At 40.7% G+C, this 22,043-nt stretch overlaps 1 protein-coding gene across 1 annotated transcript in view; it reads left to right on the forward strand.

The window, feature by feature from the left end:
* Positions 1-11,486: 11,486 nt before the first annotated feature.
* Positions 11,487-22,043, forward strand: part of LOC123961590 (mucin-5AC-like) — a gene marked incomplete at its 3' end in the record, with an annotated part of 32,462 nt that continues 21,905 nt past the window's right edge. Inside the window, exons 1-16 of the mRNA XM_046037082.1 lie at positions 11,487-11,559; positions 11,833-12,088; positions 12,211-12,325; positions 12,748-12,838; positions 12,962-13,095; positions 13,195-13,411; positions 18,159-18,284; positions 18,389-18,503; positions 18,594-18,732; positions 18,852-18,965; positions 19,057-19,126; positions 19,235-19,372; positions 19,809-19,973; positions 20,113-20,207; positions 20,293-20,419; positions 20,551-20,806. Coding sequence (XP_045893038.1) covers positions 11,487-11,559; positions 11,833-12,088; positions 12,211-12,325; positions 12,748-12,838; positions 12,962-13,095; positions 13,195-13,411; positions 18,159-18,284; positions 18,389-18,503; positions 18,594-18,732; positions 18,852-18,965; positions 19,057-19,126; positions 19,235-19,372; positions 19,809-19,973; positions 20,113-20,207; positions 20,293-20,419; positions 20,551-20,806 — 2,231 coding nt within the window. The remainder of the gene's footprint in view (positions 11,560-11,832; positions 12,089-12,210; positions 12,326-12,747; positions 12,839-12,961; positions 13,096-13,194; positions 13,412-18,158; positions 18,285-18,388; positions 18,504-18,593; positions 18,733-18,851; positions 18,966-19,056; positions 19,127-19,234; positions 19,373-19,808; positions 19,974-20,112; positions 20,208-20,292; positions 20,420-20,550; positions 20,807-22,043) is intronic.

The following is a 22,043-nucleotide window of genomic DNA, read 5'->3' on the forward strand; positions in this document are numbered from 1 at the left end:
AAGCCTGAACACAGGAGTGGCACCAGGTATGGAGCAACGACGATCAAGCAAGGATGGTGTGGAGAACCGGGGTTGAAATACAGGCTGGGATGAGGTTGATTACTGGCAGGTGTGGCAGGCTGACGAGGTGGATGATGGGTTGCAGGTGCAGGTAGTTGGCTGGGCTCAGGAGCAGAGGGAGAGAGAGCACACGGGGGAGAAAACACAGAGAGGCGGGCAGAGAACCAGAAACCAAGGGAAAAAGCAGAAAAACTGATAAAAAGCAGAAAAAACCAGGACACTCACCGTCAGCCGGGCTGCCACCACAACAAAGTTGGGCTGGAATCTCAAGCTGATGATACACGGGGCAACTTTTTGAGCAATGTTGCTGGGCAATCTTGCTAGTTGCAAGTCCGACTATGTTTTGAACGGATAGCGGCGGTGCAGGGCGGGTGGCGGAGTGGTGGGGGAAATGGATTACGGTAGTAATCTTTACTCATTACCATTGACGGCAACATTGCCCTGCACGATTGCTCTAAAAGTTACTCTTTGTGTCATCACCTTCAGCCCAGCTTCACTCATTGTCAACCTATGGTTGATCACATGATCAATCAGTGTGGCCCTGAACTCATCAGTAATGGCTCTCACTTCTTTGCCCTCGTCCTCCTCCTTTTCCAACACTTCCTCCTTGAACTTGTCCTCATTGTTGTCCCTTGCCTCTCCCTTCTACTCCCCTAGCTCTCTGTCCATTGTTGGCATCCATTGTTCAAAACAGTAGTATACAGTAGACCTAAAAATATAGTTTTACTTTATACTAAAGCATTGATTGGTAAGTGATCAGTAAAGCAGTTTGTGTTTGCACATGTGAGGAGTGGGTGTGAGACCTGGTGAGTAAGTGTAGCATTTTCATTGGTAGTGTTTTGAAAAGGAAAGCGAGTCACTTCCTGTTCGATTTTTGTGTCTTAGGTAGAGAATTGTGTATAGTATTTTGAAAAAAATGTTTTATGCAATTGAAAACTGAGCGAAAGGCTGAGAAATAGCTAATGTTTTATTGAGATTTGAGATGAGGTTTTGCTCTTTGAGTGAGAGGTTTCAAAAATTGTGTGACATGTAAAGTTTTTCTGTGTAAGCAGTTGTAAAAAAACTATAATGCCATGTCTCTATTATAGGGGTGGGAATCATCAGATATTATCACGATACTTATGTCACGATACGATATTGCGATTTTCAACATATTTCAATATATTGCAATTTATTACCTTTTTTCCAACTTCAAATTGTGTCACCAAAAGAAAACTCTTTTTCTTGTGGACTGAAAAAGCAATTGATTTTATTATTATAGTACCAAAAAGTAAAATTCTTATGTACAATCTAAATTATAAAAGATCGATACTTGACCTCTGTGTATTGAAACAATACTGCAACGGATAATAATATGCTGTATCGATTTTTCTCCACACCTACTATATTACATATTATTACATCTTACATCTTAACAAGAAAACAAAAACAATAGATAAATTATGAGAAGACATCAAATAATCTAAACAGTACAGTCTATTAGAACTTATATACACATAGTATAAGGTAAATATCAAGTGGTACTGCTGACTATAGCAGTAGAAAAATATTCCAGTTGTCAATAATTAATTCCGGAAAACATTTCATTACTCTACATACCTAAGACTTTCATCTCTGCTGCTCACAACGCGAGTCACTTCCAAAGCTTCATCTCAAGCTATTATTTTACAATATTACAACATATCTAATACAGATATAATAAGGTTATTACAGTTTCTCTTAATTGCTTAAACAATATAACCAGGCTTTTAAACTATTATTATTTTAACTATCAATTTTTTTAAAATAAAACACTAACATTCAATATTGTTCACTCAAGTCAGCATAGGTTGAGCTCAGTTAGCACACAACTACCCAGGTGGAAACACAAACAGTCATAAATGATAACACACCAACCAGAACCTTCAATAGAAAAGGGCCAGAGTCAGTTTATTTAGTTTTGGACCAATGGATCCAGAGATATTTGAAAAAGAGGTGGAGGAGGAGGAGGAGGAGAAAGAGCAGTATGGAGAGGAGGAAGAGGTGAAGGAAGAGGAACAGTAGGAGTTAGAGGAGGAGATGGGATAGGAGGAAGATGAGGAGGAGGAGGAGGAGGACGTAGAGTATGAGAATCTCTGTCCTGTCCCAGACCAAAGACTAGACAATGGGGCAGAAAAATTTGTTGTTTGGTGTGTTGTACTGTAAAGTACACTAGGAAATAAAAACTGTGCAAATGGTTACATTTGTTATACCTTTTTTTTCTCTTTTCTTTTACTGACTTATAACCAGTTTTTGTAGTATTGTTTTGTATTTATCTCACCAGTGTGTTAAACTGTGTTGCAGTGTGTGTGTGTTTTTGAGGGCTTGTGTGTCATGTCTGAGGGCAAAGTTTAGTTTTTCAGCAAGATTGAAGGGTTTTGAGTGAAGAGATTCATTTTGACCTGAAAATAGGATGTTTGGGGAATTGGGAGAGATGTTGTGGATTTGTGTTTAGAGTTTCGAGAAAAAGAGGCATAATTTCAAGAAATGTGTTTAAGCAATTGAGAAAAACTGTAATCGCAAGCTGGTGGCATGGCTCCCATCGCAGCATGTTTAGTATCATAGACATGTATAATATGCTGTTTGCTGAACTGTGTGCACACATTGTTTTATCTGGGGTTCTTGGAAACGAAAGCGGAATATAAAGTTATTTTGCTACTCTAATGTACTCATGTACACATGGGTTCTCCTCCAAGGGCAAACATGGCTTTGGACCACTCCCATAGGTAGACAGCTGCATTGTGAGGATGTATTGTGTTGATTCAAGGAGGACAGTCGATTCGCCAAATTACCCTGAACCAGTTTTAATAAGAGGTTGGACTGTTTACATATGTTGACATAATACTGTTTAATTTCCATCTTGTTTCATCATTCCACAAACAAACTGAAATGACTGTCACTGAGGTGGTTTAAAAGTAAGTAAGTACAATTAAGTTAGTTTATTTAATATAGCACCTTCAGAGAGCAAGGTCATGAAGTGCTTCACAAAAGTAAAATTATAAAAATAAGACCATAAAAAGTAAAAACAAATATAAGCAACAAAGACCTTAAAAAACACAAAATGACAAACACTAGACAGCACGAAATGAGTCTTCTGCTTTTTGAAGGCGTCAACAGAAACCACTTTTTGTTTTCATTAGACCGTGAGGGAAAACCAATAAGCCCTGGTCAGAAGACCTATTGGTGATATAAGGGTGGAGCAGCTAGTCAGAGATGTACACAATTAAATGACAATGCAGGGCTCTATAAGTGAAAACAACTTGATGGGAAGTCAATGTAAAGAAAATTAGATAAGTGAGATGTGAGTCATCCTGCTGGACCTGGACCACTACCTTCCAGTAGTGTTCTGGACCATTTGTAGTTGGTCCAGAGAAGACTTGCTGCAGGTGAAAAGGCAAAGTCAGTGCTCTAGCTGGGATGATATAAAAGCTTGAAGGTCATCTCTAGCTCAGGTTGTGATACAACAGACCTGAGTTTACCTAATGTTTCTTAACTGGAAGACACATGGGTCAACGATTCAGTGGTCTGTCAGTTTTCAAAGCTAGCCAGCACTAAAGTCCTTTTCAGATGGGAAGTGACAAGCGCCTAGTTAATCATTTACAATGAGAGGAGAGCAAGCAGGAAGGGAGGCTCAAGCAGTCTGACAGGTGGAGCAACAAATAGCCGCAATCCCACTGCACTTCTCTGCCTTTCCAACAAATGTCTTTTGACTTTTCCACCTGCCCAAACCATATCTCTGACTCCAGCCACTCCCTCCTGCTCTGCCTTAACCACTTTCCCTCATCATCCCTGCAGTTGCCCAGCTTTTCCTGCCTACACACTCACCTGTTTCCTATTTCCCCCTTCTCAGCCCAGTTGTACATATGTTTTCATTTACACCTGACTGTCAAAGTTACTGTAAAAAATTGTTGTTTATGGGTCTGTTTTCTGGCCACCTGGACCTGCCACCCAGTACCTGCCTGTCAGTTGATTTCTTCAGTCTCTGAAAATCTTCATTTTTGTCTGGATGATCTGTATTTGGATCCTTCCGCTGTTGCACCGCACACACCAGCCATTACAAAACAAACTCACCCATTATATACTCAGACGGTAGATCAATTTCAAAAGAACAACATACGGTGACATAATGAGTGGTAAAACACCTCCAGTGTTGAGCACTGGTAAGCAGCCTTGTCACTGGCACGCCGAGCAGTATCTTCCAAGCCTTGGTTGGAGAAATTGCTACCTTGGTATGAAAAGGACTTTATTAGTCCTCCTGCATCCCAGTCTGCTATCCTCCAGCCTTCACCCTGGCCTGCTAGCCACCAGCCTGCACTTTAGTTGATTGCTATTGGGATTGTTAGCCTGCAGTGTGCCCGTCCTGAATTAGCTAGGCCACCGCCTGTCTGTCCTGATGCTGTATCCCCTTAATTCTATAAGAAGTTGAGTGAACAAGCTGACATCCAGCCAATATTGTTTGCTATTTCCAGTGCAACAGAGTCTCAGCTGTCCACCACCACCGAGACCTGGCTGTCCAGCTACATGACAGACCAGCAGCCACAACATCCAGATCACCAGTTGGCTGTCTCCAGTCATCCCTGACGATGTCCAACCTGAATCCCAGTCAGCTCTGCCTACAGACGTCCTGCCTGATCCCCAGTTGGCTGTGCCTGCCGACGTCTAGTCAGACCTCCAGTCGGCCCTCTCCACTGACATCAAGCCAGACCTCCCAGGTCATCAGTGGACCGTCTCGGCCAGCACCCAGCTGGGTCTTCTGTTGGCCAGCTCTGTGGTCCTCCTGTCGCTGGCCTACTGCTCTGCTCTTTAGACTCTGGCCACCTGCTCTGCACTCCATCGATCCAGCTTCTGCCACGATATTCATACTGAGAATATCGAACTAGCTGATGCTTATACCTAATGTTGGCTTGCTGAAGAGTCTTGTTGGTGTGTGACATGGTGCCCTTTTGCATTTTACAGCTACTACATAAAAGTAGCTTTCTTGTATAGACCTTTGATTGACATTAAGTGCTTCACCACAGGCCCTTCAAATGTTAAGCCACACTGAGAATCATATACTGTATACTGTGCTGTAAGGTATGTACAAACCTGCATATACACAGTAGCTATACATGTGTACCCTCTTTAGAGCGTGTATCATTCTGTAAATACCTAGAGCAAATAGAGCTACAAATTGATGTCCCATTTTATTTGGGAAACTGACGATATGTTTGTCATTGTTGCCCATGAAGTTCATATGTACTGTATGTGTGGTAAATGCTACAATTCAACAGTGTTTCATTGCTTTTAGATAAAATGTTCATCCTAATAAAATATATATTATATGATGTTTTAATCATAAAATATCATTTCAATTGTGGCCTTTCTTTTTCAGATTCCGCACATTATGACAACCAGAACATCTGGACTATTGTATAACCGAATGACAAAGTGACAAAACTGAAGATAACAGACAGAATAGCCAGGTAATTGAACTTTAATTTTTGGATGGATTTTATCTTTACAGAAATATGTTCTGACAGAAACCGATACTTTTTGTTATTTCAGTCTATACCATTTGCTACTGCTCTTTTGGAAGAAGGGTAGACCACATACAAACAGCCTCTTACCCAATTCCTCAAACATCCTATTTTCAGGTCACAATTAAGCTCAAGTCAAGTGTGGAATTTTGAACATAACCTTGCTTCCAAAGCAGTACTGGTTAACAAAATAATATCGGAATATTTTATAGATCTGTTTTGTCTTACAGAAACTTGTTTGTATCATGATGAATATGTTAGTCTTAATGAATCTACTCCTCCCAGTCAGACCAATACTCATATTCCTCGAGGTACTGGACGAGGTGGTGGAGTTGCATCTTCGACACAAGCCTGTTGATCAATCCTAAACCTAAACAAAATTTCAAATCATTTGAAAGTCTTCTGCTTACTCTTTCACATCCTACCTGGAAAACTCTGCAGCCAATTTTATTTGTATCGCGCACCCGGTTGATATTCTGAATTTCTACTTGAATTTGCAGAGTTTTTATCATGTCTAGTTCTTCATACTGCGTTTCCTCCTCCTCTTACTCTTCCTCCTCTCTGGTGTCCTCTACCTTTTCCTTCAGATTTCTCTGGATCTATTGTTCCAAAACTGAATTAACTGACTCTGGCCCTTTTATATATCTGATGAAGCTTCTAATTGGTGTGCCATCAATTTTGACTGTTTGTTTCCACCTGGGTAGTTGTGTGCTAATTGAGCTCAACCTGTGCTGATTGAGTGAACAATATAGAATGTCAGTGCTTTCTCAATGACCACATGGTGTAGGCAATGAGAAATGACGGGATTTGTGTGGAGAGTTTAGGAAAATTTTTTCTTAGGAAGTCTTAGGAATTTTACTTTATTTTCTACTTAAAAGTGTCAAATGACAAATTAGGTAGGTTTAATTGATTTATTTTTAATACCACTCAGCTGCAAGCCATTAAATTTGATACTCTTTAATTTGATACTCATTATCAGAAGAATTTCGACAACAACAAATAGTTTCTTCCGCCTACAGTATGGCTTAGGAGTGGCTCCTGATTACCAGGCCAGGACCTCTGTGTGTGTGTGTGTGTGTGTGTAAGCGAGAGAGAGAGAGAATTGGTGAATTAGAGTCATTGTGAATTGCTTTGTGTTACAGTACGAGTAGCATAAACAATATTATCATTCTGTCAATGTGATAGTAGCTCATGTATTTCAAGTTGACACTGCAGGTAGAGCATGACAGTAATCAAGGATGTAGAATTACTTGCACATTGTGCTATTCACAATCCAGTTCATGCAACATTTTCCAGCACACGCAAACCAACAGTAATGTGAAACACAGTATAATGTAATTTTCCTTAATATGGGCCTTATTATTTATTTTATGAGGTATTGGCTTTGCAAAATAGGTCCCTAATTTATCATTATAGCTTGTAGGGCTGCAGCTAATGATGATTTTAGTATTCAAAGCGTCTATAGTTTATTTCAATGATTCATCGATGCGTCGTTTAAGAAGCACTTTTGCTTGGGCGTGGGGGGCTACACGCAGGTAGCAGGGATTGTCTGAGCTACAGAGAGAGCTGCAGGGGAGTTAAAAGGTGCAGCTCCCCAACACTCAGTTAACTCTTGACTGTGAGGTTACAACTCATGGCCCAAAAAGGAGAACAAACGCGTGTGCACATTTTCACCTGAGGACTGCAGCTTACTTTGGTTAGCCTTCAACAATCAATCATGATTTCAGTTTAAATGCTAAAGTTGCTGTTACTGTTACCTTGTCTGTAGTCCGCTGGCAGAACACTGGCTGCTTTCTGATAAGGCGCCGTCGTGCTGTTGCCAAGACAACAAAAGTTTCGTCTTACGATGGACGGACGGTAACATTACAGAGTTGTTTTTTTCTTTAGCTTGAAATAATTTGGACACTTTCTTTTTTGTCCCTCACTGTTTTCTCTCTCTTCCCCCAGCTATTAACAGCTCCATCATAATCACGTCGTGTTCATAGTGTAAACGTGATGTGCGACAGTAATAAATGTCCCTGCGAAACACTGTGCTAGTTACATGGATTAAATGAAGCATCGATGCAAAGAATTTGTGTCGAAGCATTTTATGAATCGATTTTATCGATGACCGTTAGGGAGCGAGAAAGGCCTGCTGAGGCTGCCACAATCCCCTGTCTGGTATTCAAGACGCCATTGTTTTACATGTGCAGCTTGTGTAAAACTATGGTAAGGCTTTTGAGAATGTGGGAACCGTTTTTTGAGTAAAACATGTTAATTACATTCCTCAAAGAGCTAAGTTAACTTCTCTCATCAAAGAGCTAACGTTAACTCCTGGGGCGAGGCTAAGGGTTCGCCCTGCAGCCTTGTGTTCACGAAGCCAATGTTCTAAGGTGCTGCTTGTGTGTACACTGTGGTGATACTTGTGAATGTTAAACTGTTTATTAGAAACACATTTCATTCTTGAAGTCTAAGCCTTATTATTTATTAAAAAAACAAAAACAAATAAAGGGTGACGGGACAGAGGCTGATGCACACCACCAGACATCCTCCCTCCGTTATGTGTCCAGCATTTATTTGTGTTTCATGTGCTGCTGTGTACACACTGAAAATGCTGTGAATGTTCAACTGATTAAATACAGTACATTCCTAAAGAGCATTCTCCTCCATCATTGGAGCAGCGAGCTGTGGTGCATTCAAGGACACCAGGGAGCAACCGTCCCTGGTGCGTTCAGGGACACTATGGCCCGTTCGACGTCGGCCCCCCCTTGGGCTAAACTTCCATTTATGGAAAGTTTGGCGGTGGAGAGTACCAAAGATGCGTTGTTCACATGTACACATTTTCATGCAGAATGGCGACGCCGCTGCATGCTAACAAGCTGGGTGGACAGCATTCTGAGACACTCCAAGAGCGTATCGCTTGTGCACGTCACTTGGTGGTCCACAGGCTGCAGCAGGGGACAGCTGTCAGTGATGCTGCTGTTGGGCCTCAGGGCAGTAGTCCATCAGGTGGTCCCTCTGGTCTAGCTGCACATGCGACGGCTACAATGTTGGTTTGCCAGCCTGCATCTGGACCTCAAGAGACAAAGGTGATGCATGGTGAACGGCGGTGGCTGACCTCTTGTCGAGGGCTGGCCCCCAACCGAGCTGGTGGAGACCGCACAACAATGTGGTTCAGCAGATCTGAGCTTGATTCGGGAGAGTGGAGGTGGATCTGTTTGCCAACACCCACTGCCCGCTGTGGTTCTCAATTCAGCCACAGGACAGCCCACCCTTGGGGATGGACGCGTTAGACACGCGCCATTGCCAGAAGGGCTGTTGTTTGCGTCCCCCCCACCCCATCTCATCCCTCCAGTTAGGTGAGGCGGGAACGGTCGTTCATCATTCTGGTAGAAGTGACGCAGCCTACAGTGACAGAGCCCTGGCCTGTACCTATGGTCTGGGGGGCTCATATGCACAATGCTGGTGTTGGACCAGCCTCTCCAGGTTTTTCTCCTAAAATTGTGGAGACACAGACTAAGGCTGGTCTATCCGCTGAGGTTGCACAGACCATCCAAACGGCGGGCAGTCTCGCTGTAAAGCTAAGTGGTTGGGCTTTCAGCGTTGATGCATTGAGAGGGAGACAGATCTGCCTACCTGTTCGGTGGGATGCGTTTTCTCTTTCCTGCAAGGTCTGATGGAGAAGGGGCAGTCGCGCTGCAGCTATCTCTCCTGTCACAGGGGATTTGGTGACAGAACAGTCTTCACCCACTCCCTCGTGATATGCTTTCTGCAGGGTGTGAGAAGACAGCGATCGGTGTCGTGTCTCTCGGTCCTCAGTAGGACTTGCTGCTTGTGTTGGTGGCTCTAATATCTGCACCTTATGAGCCCCTGGAGCAGTCCTCATTAAAAATTCTATCTCTTGAATAGCCCTGCACCTTACTCTCGCCTCTGCTAAGAAGGTGAGTGAGCTGTGTGCCTGTCGGTTCACCCTATCTGCATGCTGGTTCTTGGTGTCCACAGTGCAGCCAGATTGAGACAACACACCTCCTTTGTTCTTAAGAACGTAAGGAGCATGTTCAGGTCCAGGACAATAAATCTGGATGCTTTCTACCCCTCTACCCCACTTAGGGAGCAGGGAGGTGAGAGTGCATCTGTTGTCCATGTGTGCTAGGCTAACGTCCTATGTAGAGCACACAGCCCCCATTCGATGCGCTGGTCAGCTGTTCGTCTGTTTCAGTGATAGTGCAGTCAGTAAAACCCTGTCCAAGAAGAGCCTGCCACTCAGAAGTATGGAAGTGTCTACGACCCTTTTTCAGTGGGGTGTGTGTCGAAGAGATCTGCACAATGGCATCTTGGCCCTTACTGGGCAGACAGTCATCGGGCTACACCCACTGTATCCATAGAGTCCAGTAGAGGGCGGAGCCCTCTACCAATGAGCGTGTGCGTGTTCACTCGCGCAGACTTCAATCCGTTAAAAACTTGAAATGACGTTACCAGTCGCGGTGGATATTTTACAAGCACAGACCAGGTAACATTGAACACAGGGTGCAGATGTTGGTTTTGGCTGTTTTAGTTGTTTGATAGGCTGGATCATTAACAAGCAAGCGGCTCACCTGCTGCCATGATAACGGATCGTGGGTGGAAAAATATGGAAAAAGATGACAGCGTAGTCTGCCGAAGCCTCCCTCCACTGCTTGTTTGGGTGGGTGATTTGCAGGCTGATCAACATCCCGCCCCTCTTGTGACCCATGGTTTGACTATTCAGAGCCAGTGAGCAAGGGACTTTCAAACTAATAATGATAAATAAAAACTGTGTTAATTAATTAATTAATGCGTTAACGTGGCCAGCCCTAATTTTAACAAAAATACCATGTAAAGACATTGTCCAAAATATATACCTGTAGGATTGTTTTTATTTTATTTTAGTAAATCTAGTGAAACAAAAAACACTGCACGAAATGGATATGGCTTCTATGTCTGTTAAATTATTCAGATGTCTTTTTCTATAAGAGATTTTTGTATAGTACCACTAAGTCCTGAGGATTGTTCTTAGAACAAGTAATTTGAACTGTGAAGGCCATTCTCCGCAAATCATAACCAGTATGATTAGATACTGTGCACACACTGGCCACTTTATTAGGTACACCTGTATAATCTAATGCAATCCAATACAACAGAAGTGCCATAAATTATACTTTTACAAAGCTTATACAATTTAAGTTTTTGTTCACACTGTCAGACACTGTGATAATTCTATTTTATGTTTATATCATTGGTCTTGTAATTCAGTGTAGTGTATGTATGTATGTAACTTGTATTGTGGTGTTTTTTAAAACTTCAGCAAAGAAGTTTGGCGGTTCGATCCTGGGCTCCTCCAGTCTGTATGTTGAAGTGTCTTTGGGCAAGATACTGAACACAAAATTGCTCCAGATGACTGTGCCACATGTGTGTGAATGATTAGTTTCATTCTGATGAGCAGTTGGCACCGTGCATGGTAGCCTCTGCCATCAATGTATGAATGGGATGAATGTGGCATGCAGTGTCAAAGTGATTTGAGTGATCGAGCTACAAAGGCGTTCATTGTCAAATCCATCATCACGTTTTCTTTGCATTTACATTTTACGTATCAACTTTTTTTTAGAAATGGGGTAGAAGGACAGTCCATTTACCATTTAAAGTGTAAGATAACAAAACAAACAATTTCAATCTCTCTAGAAGGGTGTTGTAATACTGCATGTTTAATCAAGAGATATTTAAGACAGAAATAATATCAATAGCTGTGTTTGCCATATCTTGGTAAATATCTTAAATTACTACTCAAAGAGGGTGGGAGCAAAAAAAGATGAGCAACCTCAATATAAAGGGCTGTCAGGTACAGACTGACTGTTACCTTCTTTCACGTCAAAAGATCAAAAGCCCTCAGTGGCAACAATGAAGGGGAGATTTGTGTGGTTGTGTTTCCTTACTTTGTCTGCCAGTGTCATCAATATCGCCGCCAGGCAGGGTAAGTCTCTAAATATTGTAGATTCTGTGGAACAGTTTTCCAGATTGGATAAATGATAAATAAATTTTTATGCCACATACCACATATGCATGTATAATGTACACCACTGTCTGTAATATTTATTATGCTCAAACTTTTCACTTCTAAATAATGCTTAGGAGGTGTAGCCTGGAAGATGTATCTCATTGCAATAAGACATATATCATTTAATACATATTTTATTTTCAAAACAGTAAAAATAATGCTGCTAACATTTCTTTTTTCATTTTTCAGTTCACAACCATGTCAGCAGCATCTGCAGCACTTGGGGAAGAGAGCACTTCAAGACATTTGATGGTGATGTGTACCAGTTCCCGGGTTTGTGTGAATACAACCTGGCCTCAGACTGCCACGAGTCCTACCATGAGTTCTCAGTACACATGAAGAGGAAAGAGAATGATGGAAATCCTACAGTCAGTTATGTGGTGGTCACCATCAATGACCTTTTATTCCACCTCACTAAGAGCCAGGTCACTGTGAACAGCGTGCCGTAAGTAAAAACAGCAGAGATGTTTTTTGTCCCCAAAATGGAAAAATGTCTGAAAGCAATTACAATTCAGTCTTTTTTTATATTTATGCATTATAATTAAGACAACATTCTCTCTTTCCCAGTGTCAAAATGCCCTACAACGAGGCAGGGGTACAAGTGGAAAATAATGCGGTTTACATCAAGCTCCAATCCAAAGTCGGCATCACTGTCATGTGGAATGGTGATGATGCAGTCATGGTAAAAGTTTTAATTTTCAATACTGCTGTCTATTAGAACAAATCAAGATATAACATGTAAACACATTGCTCTCTTAAACAATAGATTTAGAATATTATTGCTGGAGGGATCTGTGGCATTCAGTGCAACATTACATTTAAAAAAATCAAAAGCAATTATTAATTTGAACTACTTTCCACTCAATAAATAGGCCTGAGAACTAAATGGGGTATTTCAAAACCTAGACAAATAAAACCAAATCTGCATGGATCTGGATGGAGAAAGAAGTGCAACAAGGAAAATAGAGTGCTGTAGTATCTTACTTAGATTACAGTAGCTCACGTTATGACAGTATCAAATTACATTGTTTGGTATTTTATGATTAACTAACAATAAAATAAAACAAGAAAACTTGTTTTAACCCTTTGTCGTATCTGTTGTAGGTGGAACTCGATCGTGACTATGTTAATCATACCTGTGGACTATGTGGAGACTTCAATGGTGTTTCTGTCTTCAATGAGTTTATTCTTAATGGTTTGTTATTCACTGAAAACAAATGTATTTAAAGTATTAGGAAACCTAAACTTCAAGACTATTTTACAATAAGTCATCAGTTGTATCTTTGACATTTCACACTGAAATTACAATCAACTGCAGGTCGCAAAATGAGCCCCATTGAGTTTGGCAACAATCAGAAAGTCCATCATCCAGATGACGATTGTGAAGACCTTTATGAAGAGGAAGATGAGTCAAAGGAGGTTTTTACTGTGCCAGATTCATGCAAGGAGTTTGTGAGTTTATTATCCAACTAGTTTTGGCAATAGTGACATTTAGTAGCATTTTCAACACAGTAACTTTGTCTCTATTACCCATCTATTTTTACCTTTTAGCAAACCACATGTGACAAGATGCTGCATTCAGAGTCCTGGAGCTCCTGCACCAAACTGATTAACCCAGAACCTTACATCCAGGCCTGTGTGCAGGACATGTGTGGCTGCAACAACAGTACAAGTGACTTCTGTGTCTGCAGCACGCTTTCGGAGTTGTCTCGACAGTGTTCCCACGCAGGAGGGCAGCCTCCCAACTGGAGGACACCTCAGTTCTGTGGTAATATTTACATTTTATACAGTATGGGGTGGAAAGAATACTAAAGAACTAAGTACACTTACTGGTGTAAAGATATAGTACAAGTAGAATTGAAAACCAATCATTACAAATGTATTCTGAATAAAAGTTAGGAGTAACTGTTGTTAGAGCAGTATTACAGGTGAGTTTCTCATGCAATTCTGTGTTTTTGGTGCCATATTGATGACCCTTATTGGTCATATTAGTAAGCTGAAAATGAAGACTCAGCAAAGCTCAACACTAAACTAGTATTTATGTAAAATATGCACATTAGAAAATTGGTATATTAAGCAAAACACTGATGTTACTTAATCTAGCATTTTTGAACATCAGTGGAATTACATAACATATATACAGATGTGGACAAAATTGTTGGTACTCTTCCATTAAAGAAAGAAGAATCCACAGTGGTCCCTGAAATAACTTGAAACTGAGAAAAGTAGTGATAAATTAAAATTTACGGAAAATTAACTGAAAAAAAGAATTATGTTACCCCTGGAAAAAAGGAAATAATTTGACCATAGGGACATGTTAAACTAAGGTGTGTCCTGCATTAGCATTAGCATCATGTGTCATGGTGTGTACCACACTGAACATGGACCACAGAAAACTAAGGAGAGAGCGGTCTCAGGAGATCAATCTCCAAGCACCTTGATGTTCCTGTGACTACAGTTGCACATATTATTCAGATGTTTAAGATCCACGGGACTGTAGCCAACCTCCCTGAATGTGGCTGCAAGAGGAAAATTGATGACAAATCGGTAAGACGTATAATAGGAATGGTATCAAAAGAGCCCAGAACAGCTTCTACAGATGTTAGAGGTGAACTCCAAGGTCAAGGTACATCAGGGTCAGATCATACCATCCGTGACTGTTTGAGCCAAAGTGGACGTAATAGAAGACGACTGAGGAGGACACCACGGATTTGAAATGCAACTTGACAAGCCACAAAGTTTGTGGGAGAATGTCTTTTGGACAGATGAGACAAAACTGGAGCTGTTTGGCAAGTCTCATCAGCTCTGTGTTCGCAGATGCAAAAATGAACCATATAAAAGGAAAAAATAATAATAATAAAAACACTGTAGCTACTTTGAAGCACGGAGGAGGCTGGGTTATGTTTTATGGCTCCTTTGCTGCATCTGTACAGGATACAATGAAATCTCAAGATCAAGCCATTCTGGAGAGAAATGTGCTGCCCAGCGTCAGGAAGCTCGGTCTCAGACACAGGTCATGGGTCCTCTAACAGGATAATGACCCAAAACACATAGCTAATGGCATGGCTAAGAGCAAAACATTGGACTATTCTGAGGTGGCCTTCTATGAGCCCTGATCTAAATCCTATTGAACATCTGTGGAAGGAGCTGAAACATTCTGGAGAAGGCACTCTTCAAACCTGAAACACCTGGAGCAGTTGCTTATAAGGAGTTGACTAAAATACCTGTTGACAAGTGCAGAACGCTCATTTAGAGTTACAGAAATTGCTTGATTGCAGTGACTGCCTCAAAAGATTGTGCAACAAAATATTAAAGGTTCAGTGTGTAATATTTCTCAGAATCTATCAACAAATGCAATATAAGATCCATAACTATGTTTTCAGTGGTTTGTAAACACCTTACATGATAGACCATTATGTTTTTATTACCTTGAATGAGCCATTTACATCTCCATAACCGCCCTTCCATGGACATCACCACTTTGCATCGTCATGTTTCTACAGTAGCTGAAAACGGACAAACAGTGCTACAGAGCACGTTTCTTGTTCTACTTCTTGTAGAATTCAGGCAGTGCAGACACTCATCATGTCATGGGTAGGCTGAGTGAAGACTGAGGTGTGGACCCAAATGCAGACCAAAAGGCGAGGATGCAGTTCAAAAATGTATTAAAGCAAAACTTAAACTGAAACAGGCTTACATGGAGCTCAAGGCAAATGTCCAAACAAAGGGGGATCCAAACTGAACATAATCCACAGGGAATCCACGAAGCACTGACTGAGAAATCCAAAACGAGGGAATAAACCAGACATCCAGGGGAGCATGTAAGAACACTCAACATAGACGACAACGTGACAAAGACTGAGAAAAACTGAGGTAAATATATACACAGGCAAACAAGCAGTGGGGGGGGGGGTGCTCAAGTGAATGACATGAGCTAATCAGGCACAACAGACACACAGTGAAACAGCAAGGCAACCAGGCAGGAAGCGAATACAGAACATACAGTAATAAAGAATAAACCGACACATAAGCCGACACAGATCCATAAACACAAGTACAAAAACAAAGGCAGAGGTAACAAACTAATAAGCAAGACAACAATACACTAACTAACAAGAACACTAGGCACAGAAGATTACAAAATAAAACAGGAAGCAAAGTACACGGAAACACCCAAGAACACAGATCAAAATAATAAAACACAGAAGTACACAGACCAGGAGTGACACTAAACATGAACTAAAGCACAGAACTAAGAACTGAGGCTAAGAACTAAAATACATTTACATCTACTCATTTGGCAGACGCTTTTATCCAAAGCGACTTACATTTTAGTAACAACATACAAGCATCAACAGAGCATCAAAAACAGATCTAGAACTGACAATACATACTAGTAAGAGCAGCAATAAATACTAGTAAGAGCTCATAGTACATCTCACACCAATGGGGTAAATACCTAGGGAAGGAAGTAAGAGTAATCAAAAAGTGCATCAATACAAGATAATTGTAGGGGATAGAAGAAGAAGAGCACAGGAAGTGCATGTTAGAGGTTAGGAGTTAGAGGTGTTATAAGAGGAAGTGTTCCTCGAAAGAGATGAGTTTTCAAGAGCTTCTTGGAGTTAGATAGGGACGCCCCTGCTCTGATGGCGTGTGGTAGCTCGTTCCACCATCGTGGTGTCACAGATGAGAATAGCCGGGACTGGGATTGCTTTGTGTGAAGGGATGGCAGAGCCAGTGGAGGAGCATAGGGGCCAAGAAGAAACGTATGTTTGTATTATGGAGTTTAGGTAGATGGGTGCAGACCCAGTAGTCACTCTGTATGCAAGCATTAGTGACTTAAATTTGATTCTGGAGGTCACGGGGTGCCAGGGGAGGTCACTGAGTAATGGAGTGACATGAGTCCTTTAGGGCAGATCAAAAACCAGATGCACTGCTGTGTTCTGAACCATTTGTAAGGGTTTCACCGCACAAGCTGGAAGACCTGCTAGGAAGGCATTGCAATAGTCGAGGCAAGAGATACCCATGGCCTGTACCAGAAGCTGGGTGGCATACTGAGTGAGGTAGGGCCTGATTTTCCTTAACTACAAGGCTTAGAACTAAAATAAGAGACAAGACAGATACTAAGAAAACTTAAACATGCAAATGAACAAAAGACTAAACTTAGCTACAAAGCTCTAAACATGACAAGATCAAATAAAGCTATAGAAACACAGAATCCAAAACCAAACCCATGAAAACAGATATGTGGAATAAATAAAATAATTAACAAGGCTACACAGAGAAACACAGAACCAAAACAGGAAAACATGAACACAAACCACACTCCTAACACATCACTATGTTGAATACGTATGTTAGAAGAAGAAGAAGAAGAAGAAGAAGAAGTAGTAGTAGACTCCAAGGGTCAGAGCAATTTTTTCAATCATTAGATGGCAGATAAGAATATAAGCTTTCTGTCTTCAACAAATGGATTCTGCAGCGAATATTTCTCAGATCACGGCATGTGTTGCACTGTTTTTGGGGAATCCCCTTTTCTGATGGCTCTTTCAGAGGTGTGTCAAGCAGGCTACAGACTCTTTTAATGTCGTTCAGAATTTTTCAAAGTAAAAGCTCAGTTCAACTCAAATACTGCATTACAGTAAACAAGGCAAAACATGTCAGTAACTGTTGCTGTCGTGATTGAGATCTATTTCAGCACCACTATCAAAGCATTTATTTATTTATATTTTTTGCCCCCATCAAAGCACCATAATCTGGCAGCAGGCCGGATATTATTGCTGGCGGGCAGTTTTGGCGATGGTCCATAATCACAGAGAGAATTAATGTGTTTCTCTTGTCAATGTTTGTATAAACTAATCTAATTTCTGGTTAAAAATGGACTGTGGTGCAGAAACAGTGACAGTGTTTCACACTTTTGGCTTACATTTTCCATGTTGTCTGTCAGCAGCCAAGTCACAATAACATATAGTTTTACTGAATAATTAAGTAAATATAATTTCTTAATAAATATACCCAAAGAACCCTCATTTCTTGATTGGCTATTCTCTGCTGTCTCAGAAGAGACACCTTTTGTGCTGTTGTCAGCCACCGTAGCTGTCCTCTGCTCTTTGAAAGGTTAGGGGGCAGTGGTAGACTGGATAGATGGTAGCAATTCACAACCCTCGCCACTAGATGCAACTAAATCTTACACACTGAACCTTTAAGTTTAGGGTACCATAATTTTTGTCCTGGCCAGTTTCATTAGTTTGTTTTTGAAAATGATGAACCACAATTCAAAAGCAATGTCATCAGTTAATTTTCAGTAACGGTTATTTCAGGACCATTGCGGTTTTTTCTTTCTTTAACCGAAGGATACCAGCAATTTTGTCCATGCCTGTAGGTGATATCAAGCTGTAGCTACACAGACCTGTTAACTGGATACATTCATTATCGGTCTTAGTTTTCTCAGTCCTTTTTTCTGTAGTCTATCCCTTTGCCTCTCTGTGGATTTTAAGTGTACCGTATCTTCGCAGCTAAACAGTGCCCATTCAACATGGTTTATAAAGAGAGTGGTTCCCCTTGTATGGATACATGCAAATATCTAGACACAAGTTCACTGTGTGAGGACCACAAAATGGACGGCTGCTTCTGTCCTAATGGTTAGTGGTGTTTACATGTGCACACATTTCTTACTACATTGTTTCCTGTTTTATTACCTGTAATATGCACTTTGTCTTGCTCATGTCACATGTGTTTATCTCAGGAACTGTGTTTGATGATATTTCCATGCGAGGGTGCATTGCTCAATCTGAATGTCAGTGCAAGCACGACAAAATCTATAACCCTGGTGAGGTTTATCAACAGGTCGGGAAAAATTGGTATGTTACACGTTTAATAATGTAAACAAAATGTATTTGGACTCCTTAATCATGTCTTTTTGTAAACTCAAATTATTTGGGTTGTTTCAGTACATGTTTTGAGGGTAGATGGGCTTGTGAGAGCCTTCAGACTCCTGCTACATGTGCAGTTGAAGAGGGTTCACATGTAACTACATTTGATGGGAAAACTTACACTTTCCATGGAGACTGTTTCTACACCCTAGCCAAGGTGGAAAGCAAGGTGAATCAGTCATTGCTTTCTTCTATTAAATGTGACACATATATAATCTGCTGATGATTAAATATTTTGCTAGGTATTTAATTCTGCTCATACTATGTGTATTTCAGGATGATGCAAGTCCAAATTTTACCATCCGGGCCCAGTTGGTGCCATGTAGACACCTAGAGTCTGACACTTGTCTTAAGAACCTTAAAATCCTGCTGAACAATGACAAAAACAACGTGAGTTAAATCCTGTCAGTTTAGAAGTAGTCATTTATAAATTCATACTGATATCTACTACACTCTAATGATGTATTTTGTTTTTATTCAGGTATTAGCGTTCACTTCAGATGGCACAGTAAGGCAGAATATGCAAAATCTTACTTTGCCACACCACTCAGGTGGGTCACACAATAACAAAACCCTGAATTATACATATTATTGTCTTATTTCATTGATCAAAATCAGCAAATGATCTGACTGTTTTTGGTATTTGTCTTTATTCAAAGGTGACATCAACATATTTCATGCTTCATCCTTTCACATCTTGCTCCAGACCAGTTTTGGGTTGCAAATTCAGGTCCAGCATGTGCCCGTCATGCAAGTCTATGTCAGCTTGGTACAGAGCTACAGAGCAAAGACACGCGGTAAGTTTTACATTTGTCTTAAAATTAAATATTGGTATCATCAAAACGTATGTCATATGGTTATATACATATAACATATGACATACACTGTAAATTCAGTTCTTACAGACTGTAGGTGTTCAATTATACAGTCTATCTGATAAGGAAGTTAGAGTAATTATGATGTTTTATTTTTGTGTTGTTTGTTTGAAAGTGAAACTAATTTGGCCAGCAGGGTTGACTCCACTGGGATAAAAGTCAATGACAGAAGACAACAAAATACAACTGTAATGAAAATGGGTCTAACTGGAAAAACATGCACGAACCTACAATAAAATCAATAGTTTATGACAATACTGTTATGCACCTTATAAAATGAAAAATCCTCAATATATGTTCGCCAAGAAATGCCAAACTGAAAGACAAGATTGACCATGAAAATATTTGGTGTCTTTAGGTTTATGTGGGAACTACAACATGGTCCTGTCTGATGACATGAAGACTCCACAGGGGATTGTGGAGGGAACAGCAGCAACTTTTAGTAACTCCTGGAAGGCTAACTTCATGTGCCGAGACAGAGAGGAAAGACTTGATGACCCCTGTGCCCTCAGTGTGGAAAATGGTAAATGTGTATTTCTTTGACTATTATTCTCTGCTTGAAACTGTTTTTCTGTAATGTAATGTTATATTTACACCCATTGAACAGTGCAACACATTTGAACTCATTAAAAATTTTAAAGTTAACTGTTCTCCACTTTTAGAGAATTACGCCAAACACTGGTGCGCCTTGCTGCTAAGTCCAAACAGTACCTTTGCACAGTGCCATTCAGTGATGGATCCTGAGATGTACTACAAGGTACAGCAAAACCTTTCTATTTATCTTTCACTGAATTACATTTTGATGAGTATAATTTTGTAAACGTGTTTGCTCTCATCTGCAGCGATGTACTTACGCTAGCTGTAACTGTGAAAAGAGTGAGGCCTGCCTCTGTGCAGTCTTCTCCTCCTACACAAGAGCTTGTGCATCAAAGGGAGTGTTCCTGACAGACTGGAGACAGAATGTTTGCGGTAAGTATTTATTTCTTTGTTATGTTTTGGTAAAGTTGAGAGATGATTTCTGGAGTTTGATGAACATCTTCCCTTTCATCAGTTAGACATAAAACTATCTAAGTAATCAACTTTGCATTGTGCACAAACAGATAAGTACACAAGGAGCTGTCCAGCATCTCAGATCTTCTCTTACAAAAATCAGAGATGCCAGCTGACTTGTAGATCGTTGGGCGAAAAGCAACAAAGCTGCACTTCTGACTTCTTGCCTGTGGATGGCTGCTCCTGCTCTGAGGGTCTCTACCTAAATGAAGATGACTTGTGCGTCCCCATGGCAAAATGCCCCTGCTACCATAATGAAGTCTACATCCAGGCAGGAAAGTCCATCAGCATGAAAGATGACCAATGGTGAGTCAGCTGTTTGCAATTTCATTTGACTTCATATCAGTTTTTCTAGACTAAGGTTTTAGCATGATTGTAGTGTGTGTTGTATGTGAGATTAACAGAAACTAAATTGTATTTTTGTGTTCTGATTTCTTTGGGTCTATTTCTAGTATGTGCACCAATGGAATACTTCATTGCCATTCTCTAAGAGTCCGTTCAGCAAGTATGCTTTTTATATTTATTTTTCTATACTGAGGTTTTCAATTTACATATATTATATCACATTAAATTGGTGTGTCCTTCTTTGTCTATTTTTACAGCATGCCCTTTTCCAAAAGTATTCTTTAATTGCTCCACTGCGGGTGCAGGAGAGCTTGGACTGCAATGTGCTCAAAGTTGTTTAAATCTGAACAACAATGATTGTGTGAGTTATTTTTTCTGCTGTCTAAATTGACATATTATTCTCAAATAACCTCATCTACTGTTATTTCCTGAATTTAATGGTGAACAGTTTGTTAAAATAAGGGTCCCAATTTTAACAAGTGGTTTATCAGTGAAGTGTCTGAAATGCACTGCGCTCTGTCTCCTGTATGAAACATCTGGAGCCTCACTGCGCTGCATTATTATTAACTATGATGAACCAGTTGTGGGTCACATCTTTCTCTTCCAGGTTCTTTATTATGTGTTGTATTAATGTATGAGTGTTTTCTTTTACAATTTACTTTCATTATTAGAGAGGCTGCTGTCAGTCATTTTAAACGTTTGGTGGGGGGTGGGCAGGGCTGCCACCACAACCCCAGCAAACCACTGCAAAGAACAATGAGTTGGCTAGTCTAGACTTGTAGTAGCCTGGTGCACACACTGAAGAACTGATACTCCTAAAGGTCTTCTCTGTCCTTTCCTGTAGAAAGCCTTTGTTTTATCCAACCAGTCCACATTGTTGTGTACTCCCAGGAATTTGTAGTAATCCACCACCTCTATTCCTTGCCGCTGAATTTTTGAGGGCTTCCTGCTCCATCTGAAGTCCATTAACAGGTCCATTGTCTTGCATATGTTGAGCTCTAGGTGTTTGTCCTCAGACTGATGGCATCAGCCACTCTTATTCAGGGAGTCTTTCAGCAGGGGTTTAGGTGCTTCGGCACAAGCCTCTCAAAGATCTACCTGAGGTGTGGATTGGGGTAGGGGCTGAGTACAAACCTGTTGAAAAACACCTCATTTGAATGGTTTTTGTGCCCTTCCACCCCTGGGCACGACTGCTTGT

This window comes from Micropterus dolomieu, linkage group LG22 (genome assembly GCF_021292245.1).
Source record: "Micropterus dolomieu isolate WLL.071019.BEF.003 ecotype Adirondacks linkage group LG22, ASM2129224v1, whole genome shotgun sequence".
NCBI classification, from domain to species: Eukaryota; Metazoa; Chordata; class Actinopteri; order Centrarchiformes; family Centrarchidae; genus Micropterus; species Micropterus dolomieu.